Source organism: Erythrolamprus reginae, chromosome 2, assembly GCF_031021105.1.
Source record: "Erythrolamprus reginae isolate rEryReg1 chromosome 2, rEryReg1.hap1, whole genome shotgun sequence".
Classification (NCBI taxonomy): domain Eukaryota; kingdom Metazoa; phylum Chordata; class Lepidosauria; order Squamata; family Dipsadidae; genus Erythrolamprus; species Erythrolamprus reginae.
Window position 1 is genome coordinate 13,056,417 of NC_091951.1, and position 23,358 is coordinate 13,079,774.

Consider the following 23,358-nt stretch of genomic DNA (forward strand, 5'->3'; position numbering starts at 1 on the left):
ATTGCCGTTTATGGATTTGCATGGTTTAGAAAAACGGAACTTGAGATCAATTCCACTGTCAGGCTGCTACCTCCACATATATTGTAATTTTGCCAAATTGTTTTCTGAAAATAAGTGATTTCTTTTTCTCTTACCTAAGTTGCATGTCTGAGGAGGTTGAAATTAGGAGGGATTTTACCCTCCTTATTAATCAGAGACCCCGATTCCAATTTCACTTTGAGTGGTAGGAAGGGAAGGAACTAAGGCAAAACTTGGAAGGAGCGAAGAAACTCAGGGGGGAAGGGCTCCTCTGTGCTCCTTTGGGGAGAAGGGGACCCATTTTGTTCCTGTGTCCAGATGTTTCTCTACCATCACCAAGGTTATATGTCCTAAGAAGTTGGATGTTTTCACTCCAGTCTGACCAGGAACTATGCTATGAGCAATAAAGAACTGAAGTCACTAAACCATCTCCTGCTTCTTCAATAGAGGAACTTAATATCTGGAGATGAGAATGGGATGCTGGAGGGAATTTTGAACAAAGGCCATCCAGCCTGGCCAGAAGGAAGCGATGAACCACAGGACCCCAAATTCAAAGGCTGAACAAAGGAAACGAGTGATTGCCATGTCGCTTTACCATCCGATCCCAGTTTTCCAGATTGTCATTTATGGATTTTTATGCTATAGAAAAATGAAGCTACTACCTCGTTAACTATTGTATATATAATTGTAAAGTTTGCCAAAATTGTTTGCTGAAAATAAATGCTTTTGTTTGCTTCTTGCTTGAGATGCTGACTGTTTTGGGAGTTTAAAGATAGGAGGGATTTTACCCCCCTTGTTGATCGGAGACGCCAATTTCCCTTTGAGTGGTAAGAAGAGGAGCAACCAAGGCAAAACCTGGAAAGAGCAAGAACTGGGGAGGGTTCCTGTGTGCTCCTTTGGGAAGGAGGCAGCCATTTTGTTCCTGTGTCCAGATGTTTAGCATCACCAGCTGATCTTCGGTAAAGTGTCTATTCGGTCTTGGCTTGGTGGTGGCAGCAACAGAGGCTGCTTTCCCCACAAATCCATCTTTGCCTCAGGCTATTGGCCATGTGGCCGGTCTTTGAGCCTCGTCCAGGGGACCTTGAGACATGAGTTCAGTGACTGGCCAAAGCCGTCCTGGTCCCCTCGCAGAAGGGCAGCTTCTCCTGCTTCTGGGAGATCCTCTCTGGTCTCTTCAGGTGCCCAACATGGCCCAAGAGTGAGGAGACCCTTGATTGATGGGAAAGATGTCCCCATATTACAGAGGTTCTTTCTGGCTGAGTGAAAAGCACTGGGACCTTCACCCCAATTCCTTTTGGGCTTCCCAGATGCCTTCAAGAGGTGGCCTTGTTTGAAAGCCTCAAAAGTGGACTTCAGGTGTGCCCATCCTACAAATGTGCATAAACGACATTCAGCTCTGGACATCTTGTAATGTAGCCCCACAAAACCTTTGGCTCAATAAAAATATATATAAGAAGAAAGTTTGTTATTTAGATGAGTTAACCGTGTTATATATTTAGTATAGGGTCCAAGACTATTCCTTTTCATTCAACACTGCCTAGGCAAGCCAAAAGATAGGACACGGCTGCTTTAAAGCATTTTTTGAGAAATCAAAATGAGGCTCTTCTACTTATTGGAAAGTTTTAGAAATATGTTTTAATTATTAGACACCTCTGACTGGCCAGCTCACACAAGCGCTCTGGGCCCACACCATAAAAATATCAGTAGAAGAACAGGAGGCATAAATTCAATACACAAAAGGCAAAGGAAAAACCTCTCAGCCAGAAATTCATGTGACATGGAACTCAATGCCTGGGCACAGAACCATATTTTGAGGGCCTTCCGGAAGGCTGAGAGGAGGGGGAACTGGAGGGACACTTTCAAGGCCAGAGAAGATGGCCTTATTTCAAAGAGGGGAGGGGGGTCCCCCTATCCAGTCCAATGGCAGATACCCCCTAGGGAGAGAGGTGACCAATGTTCCCTCTAATTTTTTTTCAGTGTGAGCGGAAAAGTATAGTGTCTGAGCAGCATTCCCTTTGGGACTGGGCGGCAAAGAAGCATATATATATAAATGAATGAATGAATGAATGAATGAATGAATGAATGAATAAGAAAAAATAGCCTTCTTTTTTATTAAAATAAATTAATAATAAAACAAAACCAAAATCTATTACTACTAAAACAACCAGCAAAACCAAAAACACAACTATTAATAAATCCATGCTTTAAAATTTTCATTTCTTAAATATTTATCATAGTATTATAGTAATCTAGTAATACTATGAAAATCTATCTGAACACCAATGCACCAATTAATATATTTCCATAAATTATACTTTTCTATAATTTCATTCAATATTTCCAAACTCAATTAATTTTCTGGCACTTCTACATTTCCAAGTATATTTTAAATTCATAATGCAAACTCATAAAATCATACAGTACATATCATAAACCCCTTATTTATCATATGTATCTTCCATTAATTTTACCTATGTAATTCTATATAGTTCTAAAATTATAATCCAATTTTTTAATTAATACATCCTAATATTAAACAACACTTAAATATATATTATATTTATTAGATTTGTATGCCGCCCCTCTCCGTAGACTCGGGGCGGCTCACAACACAATAAAAACAGTTCCTGACAAATCTAATAATTTACAATTTAAAATTTAAAATAGTTAAAAAAACCCATTTTTAAGCAGACATACCTACAAACATACCATACATAAATTATATAGGCCCAGGGGAGATATCTCCGTTCCCCCATGCCTGATGACAAAGGTGGGTTTTAAGGAGTTTGCGAAAGGCAAGGAGGGTAGGGGCAGTTCTAATCTCTGGGGGGAGCTGGTTCCAGAGTCGGGGCCGCCACAGAGAAGGCTCTTCCCCTTATATAATATAATATATAACACCTAAATATATATTTTACCAATATTCCATAGTCAATCCATAATTAATCAATCATCCATCCTCAAATTTCTACCACTATTCTCATTTCTGGGTCTCTCTCCTGTCTCTCTCACTTTTCTGTCTCATTTGTTTCTCATTTCTCCTTCTTCCCTTTATCTCTCATTCCTTTCCTCTCTCACACCTCCTCTCTTTTTCCATCCCTGTCTCCCCCCCCCCTTGTATGTGTGTGTGTGTGTGTGTGAGAGAGAGAGAGAGAGAGAGAGAGAGAGAGAGAGAACTCTTGAACCATTTTCAAAAACAGGTGAGGGCTGGGGGGTTTTCCTGTTATTATTTAAGTGTTTTTTACCATATGCTTTAAATCAAGAGTCACTTCTCTCTCTTTCCTCTTATTCTGTGCCTCAATCATTTTCTCATTTCTCTTTTTTCTCCCCTTTTTTCTATCATTTTTCTCTCTCCCTCTTTCTTCCTCTCTCACTCTCTTCCTTCCTCTCTTCTCTCTCTCTCTCTCCCCCTCTTTCTCTCTCTCTTTTTCTCACTTTCCTTCTCTCCTTTCTATTTCGCTGTCTGTTACTCTCTCTTTCTCTCTCTCTTGTTCTCTTTCCCTCTTTTCTCTCTCTCTTGTTCTCTTTCTCTTTTCTTTCTCTCTCTCTTGTTCTCTCTCGCTTTCTTTCTCTCTCTTGCTATCTCTCTCTCTCTCCCCCTCTTTCTCTCTCGCTCTGTCTATTGCGCTCTCTCTCTTGTTCTCTCTTTGTCTGTCTTCCTTTCTTCTCTGCGGAGGCCGGCGAAGGTTTTTCTTATTTTGAATGTTCCGGGCGAGCTGGCAGGGGGATTGGGTTCCAAATAACCTTCGGGACTGCGAGAGGGGCAGGGCGGACGTTCCCTTCACTAGCCGCCGGATAGGAGGATGAGAAGCCGCAGCCGCCATGGCTGTTACAGTCAGCGCTGCAGGCGGAACCGCGCCCCAAGGCAGGAAGCGGAAGAGGACAAACCCGGAGAGAGGGTCGGATTGGGCGGGCGGGAGGCAGCGGCGAGAGGGCAGGGGCGCGAGGGGACCGGAGGTGCCGTGTGGGGGGGGCGCGTGGCTCTCTTTCTTTCCGCGTTTGTCTACTGCGGGCTGGCAGGGGGATGGGGAGCGTGTGCGGACGCGCGCCCGACATTTAAAATAACCTTTGCCGGCCTCCGCACTTTCGTCGCTCCCCGCCCCCAACTCCAACGCTCGGCTCCTTGCGCGGCCCTGGAAAAGGGTGCGGGGGGGTTATTTTTGGGCGCACGGCCATGCGGCTGCGCACCTTACAGTAAACAGTGGAGGGGACCCCAAACAGCCTGGTCTCAAATGAAACTATAAAGTCCTGTGAAAAGGAGGGCGGAACTGAGGTGCTATTGGTCGTTGCCTAGCAACAGAGTAAACATTCTGGTGACTTGACAGTTGGCTGCAGCCTGTGTAAGAGATTGGCCTGGCTTCCTTCTCTTTGCTGGAAACAGAGTTTACCTCAGGAGGGTCTGAGTTTCACTCTTGGACCTGCTGAAGACCTTGAACTGGCTCTTCGACCTTGGACCGGTGGTGGGTTGGTACCGGTTCCCCTCGGTTTCGGAGAATCACCAGCGGCAGTGACGGGAGACTCTGTCCAGTCACCTGAGCGTCATCATAGATGATATGCACATGGGGAGAAGCAGTGCACATATCTCCGAACCGGTAGCAAAGGTAAAATGAGATACATGACTTCCTCAGACCAAATAAACAACTCTTTTGTGTGCTCTTCTTTAAAAAACACACGCACACACACTTTGAAGGCAAGGTTTTATTTTGGTTGATGTTCTTGGGGACATTGCTGACTCTGTAACCTGAAAATAAATCTGATATTATAGGACTTCAATTTAAGTGCAGTCGGGGCTGCCTGGGATTCTGGGCTTCATGAGTAGCATTTTAAAGGGGGATTTTGCACTTTTAAGAAGGGAGGGTGGATCTCCTTTAAAAAAAAATTAAGGAAGTGTGTTTTTCTCTCCTTAGTCAAGGCTGTTTCTTTATGTGAGGGAGAACTTCCTTTCTCAGCAGCTACACAACAGAAAGTGTCTTCTGGAAGACCTGGGATACATTTGCAAGCATTAAGGAAGATACACATTTAGATGGAAAAGGGAATACGTAGACCATATGGTTTGGCAGTTGTGAAATGCCACCTAGAATCGTGGTTCTGTATTGTTCAAGCTTTGCATTTAATCCATTTTATTTTTATTTCATTTATTTCTTTTGTCCAATCCACAATAATACACAATGAAGGTTAGAGGATATAGTAGAGAAGAAATACGAGATATAAGAGAGACTATAGGACAGGGGATGGAAGGCACTCTAGTGCACTTATGGACGCCCCTTACTGACCTCTTAGGAATCTGGAGAGGTCAATCGTGGACAGTGTAAGGGTAAAATGTTGGGTGTCAGGGGATGGTACTACAGAGTCCAGTAATGAGTTCCACACTTTGACAACCCGATTACTAAAGTCATATTTTTTACAGTCAAGTTTGGAGCGGTTAATATGAAGCTTGAATCTGTTGTGTGCTCTTGTGTTGTTGTGGTTGAAGCTGAAGTAGTCTTTCACAGGCAGGACATTGCAGCATACGATCTTGTGGGCAATACTTTGATTTTATTGTTGTTTGAATATTGTTTTTAAAAAATTTGGGCTCCTGTTTCAGGTTCTTTTAACTATTTACTCAGTTTGGTGGACTGGAGACGCATAAGAAATGGCATAAGGTTTCCTGCCTGAGCAAAGGGTTGGACTAGAAGACCTCCACGTTCTCTTCCAATGCTGTTATTCTATAAAAGCTAACAATATAGTTCCCTAGACAACACACAGACACACCCACATCCACTCAATACTGTTACTACTCATGCTTTTCCACAGCTACTCCTACCTATAATACTCCTTGTAAATAATGTTAGAGGAAAAAAATCCCCTTCTAACTGCATTACTTTCACACAAAAATACACACCCTCAGTTGTTTCACACCACAACTTCAGATGGGGGGGAGAGAACCTCCCATTGTCAGTCTAACAGGCAATGTTGTTGTGATGTGCCTGAGGAGAGGCCTTGAACAGACAGGACAAAAACAATACAACTGGTAGCAACTTTCTGGGCAGACTGCTCTCTCTCTCTCAGCCCTCTTTGCTTTGCCTGAATTGATTGATTGATTGATTGGATTTCTCTGAATTTCCGGGAGCCTCCAATTTTCAGGTGGGCAAAGAAGCCCCTTTGTGAAGGGAAAAGCATCTCTCTCAGATTCAGGGCCCAATTTCTTATCCGCTCCAGGCCAAAGTCCGGGTGCCTGAGGTTGGAGGCAACCGCAGGGCCTGCCTAAAGAATCTCTCCTTGACAGACTGTGCAGAGTTACAAATGCTGCCTGCAGTCCCTAAAATGGCGGAAGGCTCCCTACAGTCGACTTAAAATGGCTGACTGCCAATGGGATCCAAGGCAACGTGGCCCATGGTTCTCTCCCCCCATCTGAAGCAGACAAAGTGCCAGTCCCTCAATGCCTCCAGGAGTGTCACAAAGTCAAGCATGCATTTGCAGCCCGTGTTCAGCAATTTGTGAAAACATTGTGCAGCTTCAGCAGCTCCTCTGCTCAAGGAAGGAGAAAAACCATCCAGCAGGTTGAGTCCTGTCGTGTTCCCATTGTTCTCTATTTACGTTGCCTCCAAAGTGAAAACTCAGAAAAAGGAAAAATGTAGTATTAAAATCAACTATATCCCTTCTTCATCAGTGGTGGTCTTTGGAAGGTGGAAGGAAGATGGCAGCACTTGGTGCCTTCTTGGCTGAAAAAAATAAATGTGGGTTGGGAGATAATATCCCTTATTGGCCACAAAAGCAAATGCCACTTGTCTATCACCTCCCAAGGAATAATATTGTCTGTTCTTTTCAACAATATGGAATAAAAATAATAACCTTACAGCCTTAATCTTTTACTTTTGCAAACTTAATATGCATTAGCCATTTCTATAACAAGAAATATTTCTGATCAGCAAAATTCAAAGTCAATGTATCATATTTTTCTAGCTTCAGCACAAAATCCGGAAGTGGTTTCCAAGCGGAAATAAAGTTGGATGTATTATTTTCTTTGATTAAAGCATTTAATCTGGCTACTCTCACTACTGTCAATAATAACAATGAAGTTATATTGGTCTTTTCAAGTTCTTTCTCCAGTACTCCTAAAAGAAAATACTCTGGTTTAATTTTTATATTTATTTTAAGAATCTTCTATATTAAAATATAAATCTTATTTTAATATTTTTAAAAATATGCAATTTTGAACAAAGCATTTTATTACTAATCAACTAGAAGGAACCATTTGACACTGTAATGTTGTCCAATTGCAAGTTCACCAGTTCCTTGAAATCCTCAAGCTCATCCACACAACCATATTTTAAAGGACTTCTGGGAGGACATCAAAGGTGGCTAGAAAAGGCCCATCTCCTGGATCTCACTACATGGGAGTCCTTAACGTAGCCACACCATACCTCTTCTGCTAGAGCTGATGGGGGAGATGGATGTAATCCGGAAGATGAGACCTCATTCCACCAAAAGCTTTAAAGGCCAAAACAGCATCAGCAACAGGGGGCGGGGGAAGCTGTTTTTGCCCTCCCCAGGCATTGAATTATGGGTGTGGGCACTCATGCATGTGCGATAGCGTGCACACATGCTCTTTTTGCACCCAAGGAAAAAAAAGGTTAGTCATCACTGGCTCAGTGCATCAACAGTATTTGAGACTAGTGGGATGGTTTTTCCTCTTCCCCCACAGCCCCTCCCTCCAGCATTCTAAGTGAGAGGAGAAGCTGCAAACCAGCAGGGGGCGCCATTCTCCAGCTCATCTGAGTTTCCGGAAATTCTTAGGGCCTTGTTGAGAGTCTCCCACCTTTTGAAAGATTTTCATAGATTTATATTCTTTTATGTTCTATATTTTATATTCTCCAGCTATCAAGCTATACTCCCCCCTTCTTCTCCACAGAGAGGACCTAGTTTCCACTCTGTACATGCTTTGTGGAAAGGTGACTGCATAGGAAATGTAAAGTCAACTGAATTTGGTAATCATAATAATAAGTGTAATTGGAAGAGGGAGTCGACGAAGAGGGGCGACATACAAGTCAAATAAATAAATAAATAAATAAATAAATTTACTTTAGCCCAAGGAGTCTCCAGAAGAACCGGCAAAGGAGCGAGCAGCCCTCTTAGTTTATTGTGGGAAAAGAGAAGAGTTTGAAGCTTCCAAAAGATTCATTACACTAGAAAATAAAAAGAAATAGGGAATTTATACACTGTATTTGATACCACTGACATATTCCCATAGAAAGACATATTTTCTCTTTGAAGATGCCACCAAAAAAAGCCTTTGAATATTTTTAGCCAGAGAGAAGATCATTTGGGATGTTTGAGGTAAAACACAGACTCACAGGGCTGGAAAGGACCTCAGAGGTCAGCTAGTCCAACCCTCAGATCCAGGCAGGAGACCTAATACCATCCCAGTCTAACAGTTCTCCAGTCTGTTTTGGAAAACTTCCAGTGATGGAGCTCTCAAAATTCCTGGATGTCAGTTATTCCACTGATTGACTGTTCTCACTGTTAGGAAATTCCTCCTTCCTTTTGGGTTGGATCTCTCTTTCACATTCTTCCACCCATTGCTTCGTGTCCTGCTGCTTTGTGCTTTGGAGAACAGGTCGATCCCTTCTTCTCTGGGGAAGCCCCTCGAGTGCTGGGAGACAGTTATTATGACACACACACACCCTTCCCCAAATTCTTCTGTTGGACAGGCTGGGCCTCCCTAGTTCTCTCAATGGTTCTCCATCCCATTCAACCTTCCTTCATCATCTTTGTGGCTCCTCTCTGCACTCTTTCCAGGGTCTCAGCATCTTTTTTGAATCATGGAGACCAGAACTGGACCAGCAGGCAAAGAGGAGCCTCACTAGTGCAGGATAAACCAGGATGGTCCTTTCTCTGCTTCTTTTGATGTTGTTGCTCCTCTGTAGACACCAAGACTGCGTTGCTTTTTGGTAGCTCCACCTGATCCCCCACTGCGAGGGTCTCCCCTCCCCCTCGCCTGCGTCCCTCCCCCACAGGCCCAGGGAATCCGCTCGCTTTTCCCAGCCCCTCCTCCCAAGAGGCGGAATCCCTGGAAGGGGATTTCCAGATAGAACTTTCGCTTTCCTCTCTGGCCGGTTGCGCCTGGACGTCTGCCTAGCAACAATGACGACACGGGGATACATTTCTTCTACTGGCTGAGCTTGCCCAATCGCCGCCTTTTCCTGGATTGTTGCGTTGCTGGTCACACGGGGCGAGTCTTTATTTGCCTGCGACTTTTCCGGAGAGCGGAGTGGGGGTTGAGGATCGGGGCAGGATGGCTCTGCGCAATGCGCCCTTCTGGCTTCTGGTGCTGCTGGCGGTCGCCCTCCGGGACAGCTGCGATGGTGAGTCCCTCTGGGGGCTTTGGGTGTTTCGGCCCTCTTTCTAGTCCGCTCCCCCTCCCACCCCTCTGGCCACTTTGAGATTCGGTCCCAAAGAGTTGGGTCCTCGATGATCCTCCGTTGCCTCTGCCCCCTCCCGCCCCCAGGAGAGCCCCTCTGGGAAGGTCAGTCAAGTCCTTCTGGGCGCCCCGAGAGCAGTTCTTTTCCTCTCCCAAGTGGAGGTTGTCGGAAACTGGCGTTTGCAGGTGATCAGATCAATTCACGAACTTCCTCTCTGTCTTCGCCCAACCCCTCCGCCTGGATCCTCTTTCCTGCCTTGGGAGGGGCTTTGGGGCTCTTTGGGGTTTCTGGTGCTAGAAAGACCCGGCTGGTTTCTCTAATGGGATCCGTGTCTTGGCAGATGCTGGTGTAGTGGATCAATTCGGGTTAAAGTTGTCCTGTGAATACAGCAGGAGAGTCTGGAGAGAAGGGCTTCTTAATAATCTTCCTCAAATTACCTCCTTCCTGATTGTCACTTTCTCCTGATCCCCACCACCACTTGGTCCTAAAATGGACCCCAATATCCCCAGAGCGTTTTTTGGGATGGGGCAGGCAGAGATTTGCCCCCCAAGAGGTTCCTTCTCCCATTGCAGAAGCTCCCAACATGGGACAGTTTGCAAAATCAAAAAATATTTAGAATGTATTATTTATTCTTTGGTAATGGGGAACATGGGGTGTTTCTGGCTGTTTGCGCTGAGAAATTATCAATAGAGCAACTTTTCAAAAGACATTTTAAAAGGTTGGGAGGAATTTAAGGATGAAATAAGCTGCTTGGAGGTAAAAGGAATCACCTCTGGGTGGGGACCATGAAATGAACCACTTGCTTGGACACAGACAGGCCCAAACTCACCAGCTGTTCCTGACTGGAGGCACATTCACGATTGTCAGGATGGCAAACCTATGCAAACCTGTGTTACAGTCACACGTGTCATTTCTTACTTGAGGAGGATTCAGGATTGTGAGGACGCCCAACCTGAGTTACATTCACACGTTTTGCCTCTCAGGCAGACTTCAGACTTGCTCATTGCTCAGCCCCACAAGGGAAAGAAGCAGGTTCTGGATCATGGAGAGTCCAATCTATTCATTTATTTATTTATTTGTTTGTTTGTTTGTTAGTTAGTTAGTCCAATACATACATAGTCATATTTTTTAGTGGGTATATGTAAAATACATGATGAAGGTTATAGAGGAGATACTCATAGTAAAATATATCTAAGAAAGAATAGAAAAGAAGGTATAGTAATAGAACATATCAATGAAAGAATAGAAGAAGGGATATAGGAATAGAAGAAATGTATAGGAGATATAGGAGAGCAATAGGACAGGGGACGGAAGGCACTCTAGTGCACTTGTACTCGCCCCTTACTGACCTCTTAGGAATCTGGATAGGTCAACCGTAGATAATCTAAGGGTAAAGTGTTGGAGGTTTGGGGATGACACTAAGGAGTCCGATAATGAGTGCCGCGCTTTGACTCTGTTACTGGTCATATTTTTTACAGTCAAGTTTGGAGCAGTTAATATTAAGTTTAAATCTGTTGTGTGCTCTTGTGTTGTTGTGGTTGAAGCTGAAGTAGTCACCAACAGACAGGACGTTGCAGCATATGATCTTGTGGGCAATACTTAGATCTTGTTTAAGGCATTTTAATTCTAAACTTTCTAGGCCCAGGATTGAAAGTCTAGTCTCATAGGGTATTCTGTTTCAAGTGGAGGAGTGAAGGGCTCTTCTGGTGAAGTACCTTTGAACATTTTCAACGGTGTTAATGTCTGAGATGCGATATGGGTTCCAAACAGATGAGCTGTATGCGAGGATGGGTCTGGCAAAAGTTTTGTAAGCTCTAGTAAGTAGTGTGAGATTGCCAGAGCAGAAGCTACGGAGGATTAGGTTTACAACTCTTGAAGCCTTCTTGGCTATATTGTTGCAGTGGGCTTTGGCACTTAAATCTTTTGTTATTAGTAAACCAAGGTCTTTAACCGAGTGGGGATTATCTGTGATAATTTGATTATTCAGTTCGTATTTGGAGTTCAAATTCTTCTTCCCAATGTGTAGGACAGAGCATTTTGCTAGTTTTAGATTTGGAGTTGCCATGTGTTAGACCACTCAGAAACAGTGTCAAGGTCTTTTTGGAGAGTAGTTGTGTTATTGGTGGTGTTGAAGAGTTTTACATCGTTGGCGAAAAGGACACAGTTGCTTGTGATGTAATCGCAAAGGTCATTGATGTAGAGAATGAAGAGCGTTGGTCCCAGTACACTACCTTGGGGAACACCGCTTTTAACTGGGACGGGGGTGGATATGGTGCTTCCTATTTTGACCACTTGTTGTCTGTTTGACAGGAATGCTGTAATCCAGCTGTGGAGGGATCCTGAGATGCCATAGGATTTGAGTTTTAGGAGTAGTTTGTCGTGGACCACTGAATCAAAGACTTTGCAGAAGTCAATATAAATTGCATCTGTAGATTTCCCTTGATCTAGATGAGTTGTCCATATATTTTTGCAGTGGAGGAGCTGCAGGTTGCAGGATAGTTTTTTTCTGAAACCAAATTGTTTGTTAGAGAGCAAATTATTAGGTTCTAGATGGAGAGTAATTGATTTGTTTATATTCTGATCCATTTGGATTCTGAAATGTCCCCAGAGCAGGAAGTGGATCTGGGGATCCCCAAAAGCCCTGAGCAGCCCCTGGAATTGTGGAGAGGAGGAGGAAGGAGGAAGCCCAGGCCTTTGCCTTGAACTGAGAAGGACTGGGAGACCATACTGGAGGGAATGGGCAGCACCTGGGAATTATGTTTTCAGACCCTAATTGGGTGGCTGAAATTATTCATTTATTCTCTCTTGGGATGGATAGTCACAGATTTTCTGCGGCACAGCAATAGTACCAGCGCTTAGACTTATATTGCTAGTCCTCGACTTGCGAACCCAATTGACCTCAGAATTTATGGGTGAGAAATGTGTGAGTTTTGCCTCCATTTGCCACTTTCCTTGCCACATTTGTTAAGCAAATCACTTGCACTTGTTAACTAGTGACATGGTTTTTAAGTGAATCTGCTTCCCCATTGAGTTTGGTTGTCAGAGGTTTGCAAACCGAGATCAAATGACCCCGGGACACTGCAGTCGTCATAAGTGTTTGAATTTTGATCATGTGAAGAACATGGGGATGCTACAATGATCGTAAGTGATGATGTAACTTCAAACAGTCACTAAATGAACTGTTGCAACAAGTGGAGGACTACCTGTATACCACTTCACAATGCTTTCAAGCCCACTCGAAGCCTAACAATCTGGGTCCTCATTTTATTGAACTAGGAAGGAATCGACCTTGAGCAGGTGAGGATTGAACTCCTGGCTGTGGGCAGAATTAGCCTGCAATGCTGCATTCTAACCACTGGGCCTCCATAGCTCAAGGTAATAATAATAATAATAATAATTATTATTATTATTATTAATTATATTTGTATGCCGCCCCTCTCCGAAGACGGGGCAATTCACAACAACAATAACAACAACAGTGTGACAATGTAAACAAATCTAATATTAAAAAAGCATCTAAAAAACCCATCATTTAAAATCCATGCAACACACGCATATCATACATAAAACTATAAAAGCCTGGGGGAGATGTCTCAATTCCCCCATGCCTGGCGATACAGTTGGGTCTTAAGTAATTTGCGAAAGACAAGGAGGGTGGGCCCAGTTCTGATCTCTGGGGGGAGTTGATTCCAGAGGGCCGGGGCCGCCACAGAGAAGGCTCTTCCTCTGGAACCCACCAGATGACATTGTTTAGTCGACGGGACCCAGAGAAGGCCAACTCTGTGGGACCTTATTGGCCGATGGGATTCGTGCGGCAGAAGACAGTTCTGAAGCTATGGGGTTGAGCCCCACTGAGTCCTGGGTTCAAAGCCAATTCCTGTTCGGATGCCTGAACTCTGGGATGGGAGGGGGAATTTCCCAATCAGGGTGGGTGGGTGAGGACGAAGATCTAGGGGGGCTATATGGGATCATTATTGATCCTTCCACTCCCCACTTTGTTTCCCCATAATTCCCAGGGAAGCAGTTTGGGTTTCCTGTAAGGATCCCACGGCCTCTGGTCTCACCCAAAATCCCTCCTCCCCTTCCCTATTTTATAACCCTCCCCCCCAAATCTGCACCTATTCACAATCCATGTTGGGCCTCAGTGAAGTCAGAATGTTGTTTTTTCCTCTTGGGGGGGCCAGGTGGGGGTTCCTGCTATTTTGGGGCTTCTGGGGATGGAGCCCCCTTTCTTTCTGTGGGGCCTCTGCAGCCTCCTTGGGGCAGAGACTATGCAACACAGAAGAGGGAGGGGTGGAGGGAGGCCCTGTTAGAAGGGGGGGAGAATTGGAGGGGAGCACAAAAAGTTTGGGGGTCCTTCTCTCTCTTTGTCTCTGTTTTCCTTTGCTTTGCTTTCCTCTCTACCCCCACCAACCCCTCAAGCCCTCCAGAAGATGCTCCTTTGTTTCTCGGCCACTCCCTCTTTCCATCCCATTTTCTTTCTCTCTCCCATCACCCCTCCCCTTTCATCTTATTTTCTTCCTCCTCCGCCCCTTACACACACACCCCAGTTCTCTTCTTCTTCCTTCTTTCCAGACCTGAGAATGGGGCCTTCCATGCCCTATAGAGCATCAGGGTCCTTGACTGAAGCCCCCTAACTCTGCCCCTCTGGGTCCCTTCCAGGGGCCTCCTCCCACTCACTGAAGTATTTCTTCACCTCCATCTCGGAGCCCAGTCAGGGGCAGCCCCACTATGTCACTGTGGGTTATGTGGATGATCAGGTCTTCAGCTACTACAACAGCAACAGCCGGAGGATGAAGCCTGGAGTCTCCTGGATGGAGAAGGTGGGGAAGGAGGATCCCCAATACTGGGAGGGAGAGACCCAGAGAGCTCGTGACTCTGAGGAGATATTCAGACATCACCTGGAGATTCTGAGGAGTCGCTACAATCAGAGTGAAGGTGAGTGATGGGTCAGGTGGCTCCTCCGGCCCCATATTCCCCTCCCCAGGAACCAGAGGGGGGAGAAAGGGGGGGTCCCTTCAAAGGGAGAGGCTGCTTCCACACATTTTAAAAAGTATTTTTTAATATATTTATTCTTTTTCTAAAATCCATATAAGATTGTCCTTGCCTCCATAGCTGACATGTTCTTCCAATTGCAATTAATGAAAACATGTTTAAATTTGTCTTTCTGAATGTTGATATTGATATAAACTGAGGTAAAAAGAGACCGAAATCTCCCCTCCCCCCCATGAAAGTTGGAGGGTCTGCCCTTGGTGGATCTCCTGCTGTGGGGGAGGAAGGGAATCACAGGTCTCCCCCCCTCCAAAAGGCAGCAGATCCTAATTAAATTCTGGGGCAAGCAGGTCCTCATCCTTCTCTCTGTTTCCACCCCAGAGAAATAAGGGATCAAGTGCAGATCCACCTGGATGACCAGATCCCTCTTTCCTTCACCCCCTATTTGGAGGGACAAAGGCCCCCCAAATGCCAGGAGCTTCTGTTCATCCTACAGTTGGAAGGAGGGGCCAGGAAGACCCAAATGGGGTGGGGGCTCTTGAGGGGGGGGGTCACAGGGCCAGGATCCTCCCAATCCTGAGGGAAAGACAGAGAAGAAAGGATCCTCCATTTGGGGCCCTTCCAGAGTCTCTCAGAGCCTTCGTGGCTTCCCATCCTTGGTCCCTCAGGCTGAACTCCTGCCCTGCCCTCTTGGTGGGGCTGCCCTGGAGGGGGGGGAGGCCTTCTTCAGCAGCCCCCCCTTCTGCCATCTTTGGGGGACAAGATTCACCTTCAAGGAACCTTGTTTGGGGGCAGGGGCTGAAAGCACCTGTGGGTCTAGTGGGAGCCTCCTTTCCAGGCTAAAGAGCCCCAAATGTCCCAACCTTTCCTCAAAGGGAGGCTGCTTCCCCCGTCCCCTCGCCTGAGTCGCCTCCTCTGGACCTTCTCCAGCTCCCTCCTCTCCTTTTGGGGGTCTTTTGGCCACAACTGCTCCCAGTATTCCAGATGTGGTTGCTCTGCCTTGATTCATGTAAAGGCTTTGGGACATCAGCCTCTCTTGGGTTCTCCATACAATTTTAATGATTTCCTGTTTGCCTCTTAAACTTTTAAATATAATTTGCATTAAACCTTTTGAACAAAAGATAAAAACTAGTAGAAGGTAACATAAAGTAAAGGAGCAAAAGAAAACTAATCAAAGAAAAAATAAATAAAAGTCCATTTTCCCCATGGGGAGATCAGGGAATCTCCTCTCGAGGGAAGGATCAGGCTGGAGCTCAGGAGGATCTTCCTCTTCCTCCAAAGGGAAGATCTCTGGCTGAGCAGAAGATGCAGAGAAAGGATCCACTCCCCCGACATTCCTGGGTGGGGAAAGGGAGGGAAGACACTGGTCAGTTTAGTTCAACTGTCCTTCCAGGTGGTTTTCCCCTTAGATTTGAGAGTTCCTGGCGTCCTTCCTCCCTCTCAAGCCCAAACAGGAGTGGAAACATTTCAGGATTTCCTTTTGGTTTTTCCAAAGATTCAGTTTTCTTTTAAATCCATGAATCTGGTCACTTGAAGTCTCAATATCTTCTCCAGGGCCTTGCAAAGACTGTGGACTTCAAGCTCATTTCAAAGGCCAATAACCCTTCAGGTGTCCAGATCAGACTGGGCCACTTGCTGAGGAAAATATTCCTTTGTGGCCCTTCAAGGCTTCATTCCCACATTGCACTAAACCATGGTTTGTTTCTGGTTAGACCAAAGTGGGAACAGGCCCTTGTGACTTGATGCTATTTGTGAATGTAGTCCAAGATTTATATTATTGCCAACAGCCCCTCCCTGCCTGGGGAAGAGGACCCTCTCTCTCTTCCTATTGACCTCAATCTCTCTCTGCCCCCCTTTTTTTTCAGAGACAAAATCTCTTTTCCAAATTGACCAGTATGAGATTCCCTTTGATCTTTCTTGCCCTCAAAATTGGGGTTGTGTCCCCTGGAAAAGAGGCCTGGAGCAGCCTCAGATTCAGGGGAGCAGAAGAGGATGCAGAAAGTAGAGAGAATCTTGTGTGTTGTGGCTGTTTTGAGAGGGAACCTAAGAGACCATCTCCACTCTCCCTCCCCTGAAGGGAGCAGCCCAAGATCAGCCAGAGGTCAAAGCAGACAGAGAGGAATTTCCTTGGACCCTCAATTTGCTGCCGGAGGTTTTTCAGGCTGAGTCCCTGGGAAGGACTCAAAATCAGGAGTTCTTGTGGTTGAGCATTTTCCAGATTCGGAGCATTTCCCAAAACCCCTTGAGATGCTTCAGGTGTGGAGGGGGAAATAGGGGGAGAGTTTCCTGCCCCTGATTTTCGCACCCACCTTTCAGTCTCTGGAGGGGCTCAGAGTCAATTCCGGTGTTTCCGCAGAGCCTCCAGTGGTGACGATGAGCAGCAGGACGGAGGTGGAGGATGGGATGGAGACGCACGTCTGCCGGGTCCACGGCTTCTACCCCAGGGAGATCGATGCCTCCTGGACGAGGGACGGGGAGGTCTGGCTGCAGGACACCTTCCGTGGGTTTCTGGCCCCCAATGCGGATGGGACCTACCACTACTGGATCAGCATCCAGATCGACCCCAAAGAGAGGGGCCGCTATCGGTGCCACGTGGAGCATGACGGCCTGCAGGATCCTCTGGACTTGGAGCTGAAGGGTGAGAGGCTGCAGGGAGGGAAAGGCTGGGCTCTTGGGCAGCCTGGAGGGGGGTGGGAGAGAAATCTGACCCCAGGTGTGTCCAGATGTGAACATACCTGAGCTTTTATCCATTGGTTTTTCCAGTGTTTGAGGTTGGTGAAGCTGCAGGGATTAGACCCTAGAACTGACTTCAGGGGATAGAAAGGAAACTACAGAATCCCATCACAATACTTGGCTGATCCTGATGAAATGCCCTTAGATCCTCTCTTAGGCCTCCCCTGGTTCTTCCTCCCAGCAGAAAAGCAGCAGTTATGCTGGGAATCAGATTTGTTTTTGTTTACAATTCTTAAAGTAGAAGAATCGGAATCAAAGAACCCAAGGAAAAAAGCCCCCTCTCAACGAACTCTGCATATGCTGAGAAGTTTCCCTATCGTACATTGGATTCCCAAAGCTCCAAAACTCAAATTGAAATCCATTTTTTAATTGATGATTGTCACCATGATACAGGAAATAATCAAATTTCATTGCTCTTTCTCTCAATTCAGAACCCACCGATTCAAAATCCAACCTTCCGCTCATCATTATCGGCTGTGTTGTGGCTGCTCTGGTTGTGGTGGGTGTGTTTGCTGGTATTGCTGGGATCGTGGTGTTCTTCAGTAAGTATCTTTTTTGGGGGGGAAGATGGGGAGATTCCCCCAAGTCTTGGGGAGCTCTTTCTGGGCTTCCTCCTGTCCTGTTGTCCCAGCCCTCTTGGGGAGCATCTGAGATCTCAGCCTCTTGCTGGGACTCCAGTCTCGGTTCAGCTGAGTCTGAGATTCTTCTGAGTTGGGAAGAGGCCTCCCAGTTCCTCTGTCCCCCTCAAAGGCTTTGACCAAAGAGCAGCAGAGAAGGGTTTCCATGGGAACCTCCCTCCCCTCCCAGCTGCTTCCCTCAATTCCCCTCCATCCACCTCGGAGGCAGCAGGTCTCTCTTGGGGCAAATCAGGAGACACATTTGTATTTTGAAGATCTTCCTGTCTTTGTTAATGAGACAAAGCGACTGTGAAATGTCTTCTATGGAGACAGAGTTTGGATGATCTCTCCGTAGAAGATCCAAGGTGTCACAGTGGGTAGAGTGCAGTACTGCAGGCCACTAAAGCTGATTGCTAGATCTGCAGGTCAGCGGTTCAAATCTCATCACTGGCTGAAGGTTGACTTAGCCTTCCATGCAGGGGTGGGCTACTGCCCAGATGGGGGGGGGAACGTAGTGGGGTAGCAAAACTGGATCTCCACCCCAGAGCACACAATTTGCAGTGAAAGATGCAGAAAGAAAATGCCAGGTGTCCTGCATAAGCCACGCCCACAGTGTGGTAGTAAAAATGTTGGTAGCCCTTCACTGCATCCATCCTTCTCAGGTGGGGAAAATGAGGACCCGAATTGTGGGGGCAATATGGCGGCTCTGTCAAAAAGTGCTCTTGCTAATATGTTGTTGTTATAATTATAATAATATATGTTATGTACATATATGGTTTATTCTTTTGAGCTCTCACTGATTTTTGTCCTTGCAGAGAGACGTCAGGATGGCTACAGAGCAGCATCAAGTGAGTGATTTGTCCTCTTTCCGTTTAGTCTCCTACTTAGAGTAGGGACCAAAGGCTCCACCACTTGAAGGGGTCTGTGTGTGTATGTGTGTGTGTTTGTATGTGCTATCTTCCTCTTCCTCCTAAGAACCAGGCTGGGGAAGATGGGCCCCCTTTTCATTATAGCTAGGCAGTTAGTTAGTTAGTTAGTTAGTTAGTTAGTTAGTTAGTTAGTTAGTTAGTTAGTTAGTTAGTTAGTTAGTTATTTGATTTGTATGCCGCCCCTCTCCGTAGACTCGGGGCGGCTCACAACATATAATAAAACAATTCACAACAAATCTAATAAATTTAAAAAATTAAAAAAACCCATTATTAAACCAGACATACGCACAGACATACGATACATAAATTGTGTAGGCCCGGAGAAGGGGGGAATGCCTCAATTCCCCCATGCCTGGCGGCAGAGGTGAGTTTTAAGGAGTTTAAAGAAGGCAAGGAGGATGGGGGCAGTTCTAATCTCCGGGGGGAGCTGGTTCCAGAGAGTCGGGGCCGCCACAGAGAAGGCTCTTCCCCTGGGATTCGCCAGACAACATTGTTTAGTCGACGGGACCCGGAGAAGGCCAACTCTGTGGGACCTAACTGGTCGCTGGGATTTGTGCGGCAGAAGGTGATCCCAGAGATATTCTGGTCCGATGCCATGAAGGGCTTTATAGGTCATAACCAACACTTTGAATTGTGACCGGAAATTGATCGGCAGCCAATGCAGACTGCAGAGTGTTGGTGTAACATGGGCATACCTAGGTAAGCCCATGACTGCTCTCGCAGCTGCATTCTGCACGATCTGAAGTTTCCAAACACTTTTCAAAGGTAGCCCCATGTAGAGAGCATTACAGTAGTCGGACCTCGAGGTGATGAGAGCATGAGTGACTGTGAGCAGTGAGTCCCGGTCCAAATAGGGCCGCAACTGGTGCACCAGGCGAACCTGGGCCAACGTCCCCCTTGCCACAGCTGAAAGATGTTTCTCTAATGTGAGCTGTGGATCGAGGAGGACGCCCAAGTTGTGGACCCTCTCTGAGGGGGTCAATAATTCCCCCCCCAGGGTTATGGACGGACAGATGGAATTGTCCTTGGGAGGCAAAACCCACAGCCATTCCTATCCAGGTTGAGTTTGAGTCTGTTGACACCCATCCAGACCCCAACAGCCTCCAGGCACCGGCACATCACTTCCACTGCTTCGTTGACTGGGCATGGGGTGGAGATGTACAGCTGGGTATCATCTGCGTACTGATGATACCTCACCCCATGCCCTTGGATGATCTCATTTATTGAAATTGCAAACCTCAAGGAGAAACATTTGGGAGAAGGAACCTCCAAGAAGGTGAGAAGATCCAGCTGGTGGAAGGTCCCTCTGACTGAGAACATGCTGTGTTTCCCAAATAGGGAGAAAGGAAAGGCTTGGCAGAAGCTCCATAAAATTAGGCCTCAAAAGGGGTCAATGAGGGAAAAGGAGTTTTGGGGGATGCCAGCTGGATCTCCTCTTGGTCTCCCATCACAAAGGCTCTCTAAGTAAGAACTGGTTACAAAAAGAAGGATCCATCTGTATTTTTTAGGTCAGCTCTGCCTTCTGGCTTTGTGTGATATACATACAAATTTTAATAATTATTTTTGTTGTCTTTTAGCCAAAGCAATTTGGTCCAAACTTTCTCCATGTATTTGTGAGTCTTTGATTGTGTGTGAGAGAGAGAAAGGGAGGGAAGGGTAAATGGGAGGGAGCGACTCCTGCTGCTGCCTCAGCCATTCTGTCTCTTTGCAAGACTTTGGGTGGAAGAAAGGATGGAAAGAGGGAAAGGCCCCCACTTTTTAAAGCTTCTCCAATTCATCCTCCCTGGGGGCCCTCTGAGTCTCCTTCTGGTGGAAGAATAAGAATAATTGGAGCCACTTTGGCTTAGTGGTGAGGGCACCAGATCAGGGCATGAGTTCGAGTCCTGCCTTGGGCACGAAAGCTGGCTGAGTGTCACAAAATCCTCTCTCTTCTCATTGGTTCATTCTGGAGAGAAGGGAAACTCTCCCTGTTGGATTTAGGCAGGGGGATTGAGGCAGCCCAGAGTCTGCATGTCCACCTTGGCCACCATTGGAGGAAAAAGCCTTCAAGTCTTTGAGGGGAAATAGGGAAACCACTGGCAATGCCACGATCCCTAGTGGTTAGAGACTCTTTTGAGACTTGACTGACTCTGGAGGGTGGGGGGTGTCCTTCTCTCAGAGATGTCCTCACCTGGGTTTAATGTTTGGCCCCAACTGAGAGTCCAGGGCAGAGGAAGTGGGATGCAGTGGTCATCTGCTAATCTCTTCTCGCACTCGGGCTTTTGAAACATAGAAGATTGACAGCAGTAAAAGATCTCATGGTCCATCTTGTCTGCCCTTATACTATTTCCTGTATTGTATCTTAGGGTGGATATATGTTTATCCCAGGCATGTTTAAATTCAGTTACTGTGGATTTACCAACCATGTCTCCTGGAAGATTGTTCCAAGCATCTACTACTCTTTCAGTAAAATAATATTTTCTCATGTTGCTTTTGATCTTTCCCCCAACTAACTTCAGATTGTGTCCCCTTGTTCTTGTGTTCACTTTCCTGTTAAAAACACTTCCCTCCTGAACCCTATTTAACACTTTAACATATTTAAATGTTTCGATCATGTCCCCCCTTTTCCTTCTGTCCTCCAGACTATAGTTTTGCTTCCCAGGTTTCTGATTATGACTCTTTCTTTCTGACTTCTTCTTCTTCTTCTTCTTCTTCTTCTTCTTCTTCTTCTTCTTATTATTATTATTATTATTATTATTATTATTATTAATTAGATTTGTATGCCACCCCTCTCCGTAGACTCACAGGATCAGTTGGGCCTGTTGCTTCTGTACCAGCCTCTCTGATGCATGGCCACCTCCCTGCCTCAGCTGCTGGGGACCATCTCAGGGTTGGCATGGAGTTGCCCAGGATGATGATTCTCCTGGGAGACTTCAACCGGCCATCCCTGGGTTTGGCCTCAGAAGCAGCCCAGGAGTGCATGGCCTCCCTGGTGTCTGTGGGTCTCTCCCATATCGTCCTGGGTCTGATTCGAGACCACAATCACACACGGGACATGATCTTGTTGTCAGACCAAAGGCAACATGATCTGATGGGGGAATCTGGTTTTTATTTATTGATTTAAATGTTCTACATGGCAGTTTATTTAATTTTACTGTGAGCTGCCTAGAGTCACCTTAATGGGATATTTGGGGTGGAAGCTCAATTAATTAATAAAAAGTTTTACATCCTCTGAGAAGTTTGTGAAGCTGAAGAAGTTTAATGGTGAAGAGAGAGATTTGTCCTCCTCACAGGAAAAGACATTGGTTCATTCTGTGTCTTTCTCTCCAATCCAGGGAGCAACCAGACCATTTAACAGCCCCCTTGCAGGTGAGTGGAGTGGGGGGGACATGAGGGGGAGAGGGAGGAAGGGAGTCCAAGGACCAAGTGAGGGTGAAGATACTTTGGAAGTCCCTCTTCTCTCTCCTATTCACCTCAAACACTGAAAGGGAAGGGATTTGGGGGAGGGGGCTCGGGGGAGGGGTCTCCCTGCCCCCAAAGTCTGATTCTCTGGCAGCTCTCAGGCTCTGTGACTGTCTGGATCCAACTGACCCTTGGACACTTTCTCCTTCCTCTTCGTAGTGGACACTCCCAGCATAAAGAGAGAGGAAAGAAGATGGATCTGCCTTCTCCTGAATTGGGCCGGACTCTTAGGTGACCCTTCCTGCATGCTGGAACCAGGACAGATTTTGGGGTCTTTCATCATTGAATCAGTAACCTTTTAAATTTATGATTGAGGAGTAGAGGAGAAAAGACTATATTATGTGTTTCTAAATTGTCGGATCAAAAGATTTCAAATTGGATTTTGTAGATAATAGCTTATAATAGGTACTGTAGGTTGGAAAACCCCCTTAATGGGCTTCTGCTGATTATTCTTAGTGGAGAAAGATTAGAGGTTAAAGATGAGATTTTAGAGATGCGTTTATAGTGAATGGGGTGAGGAATAGGATGAAGAGTTTCTTGGTTTTACGTTAAGAGATTTCTAAGTTGTTAATTTCATTATGATTGTGGGGGATAAAGGTGGAGGTTTATTTCTTTTTTCCTTGTGTGTGTTTTCTCTGTTTAACGTAATCTCCCATGAAACTATTACTATTTCTGAGATTTTTGTCACTAAATTAATTGATGCACTTTTAAGCGATTATTGCAGTTAATTGAATTATAGGGTAACACAAAATTTGACAAATAATCAGTATGCAGAGTGTAGCGTTTGATACTTATTTTTTATAGATTGCCATTTATGGATTTTCATGATTTAGAAAAATGGAAGGTGAGATCAATTGCACTGTCAGGCTGCTACCTCCGCATATATTGTAATTTTGCCAAAATTGTTTTCTGAAAATAAATGATTTCTTCTACTCTTACCTGAGTTGCATGTCTGAGGAGGTTGAAATTAGAAAGCATTTTACTCTTCCTGTTGATCAGAGACCCCGATTCCAATTTCACTTTGAATGGGAGGAAAAAGAGAAACTAAGACAAAACTTGGAAGGAGGGAGAACTTGGAGGGGGGGGGGCTCCTGTGTGCTCCTTTGGGGAGGAGGCAGCCATTTTGTTCCTGTGTCTGGATGTTTCTCTACAATCACCAAGGTCATCTGTAAAATGGCTGCTTGTCTTGGCTTTGTGGGGGCAACAACAGAGGCTGCTCTTCCCTTAAAT

General features: G+C 45.7%; 1 protein-coding gene across 1 annotated transcript; it reads left to right on the top strand.

Moving 5' to 3' along the window:
• The first annotated feature begins 9,233 nt into the window (after nt 1-9,233).
• LOC139159748 (class I histocompatibility antigen, F10 alpha chain-like) lies at nt 9,234-23,066 on the top strand. Its single transcript, XM_070737122.1, has 7 exons — nt 9,234-9,359; nt 14,079-14,354; nt 16,765-17,046; nt 17,573-17,683; nt 18,574-18,606; nt 22,002-22,035; nt 22,288-23,066. The coding sequence occupies exons 1-6, from the start codon at nt 9,290-9,292 to the stop codon at nt 22,019-22,021; spliced, it is 792 nt and encodes a 263-aa protein (XP_070593223.1). The 5' UTR covers nt 9,234-9,289; the 3' UTR covers nt 22,022-22,035; nt 22,288-23,066.
• The last annotated feature ends 292 nt before the right edge of the window (nt 23,067-23,358 follow it).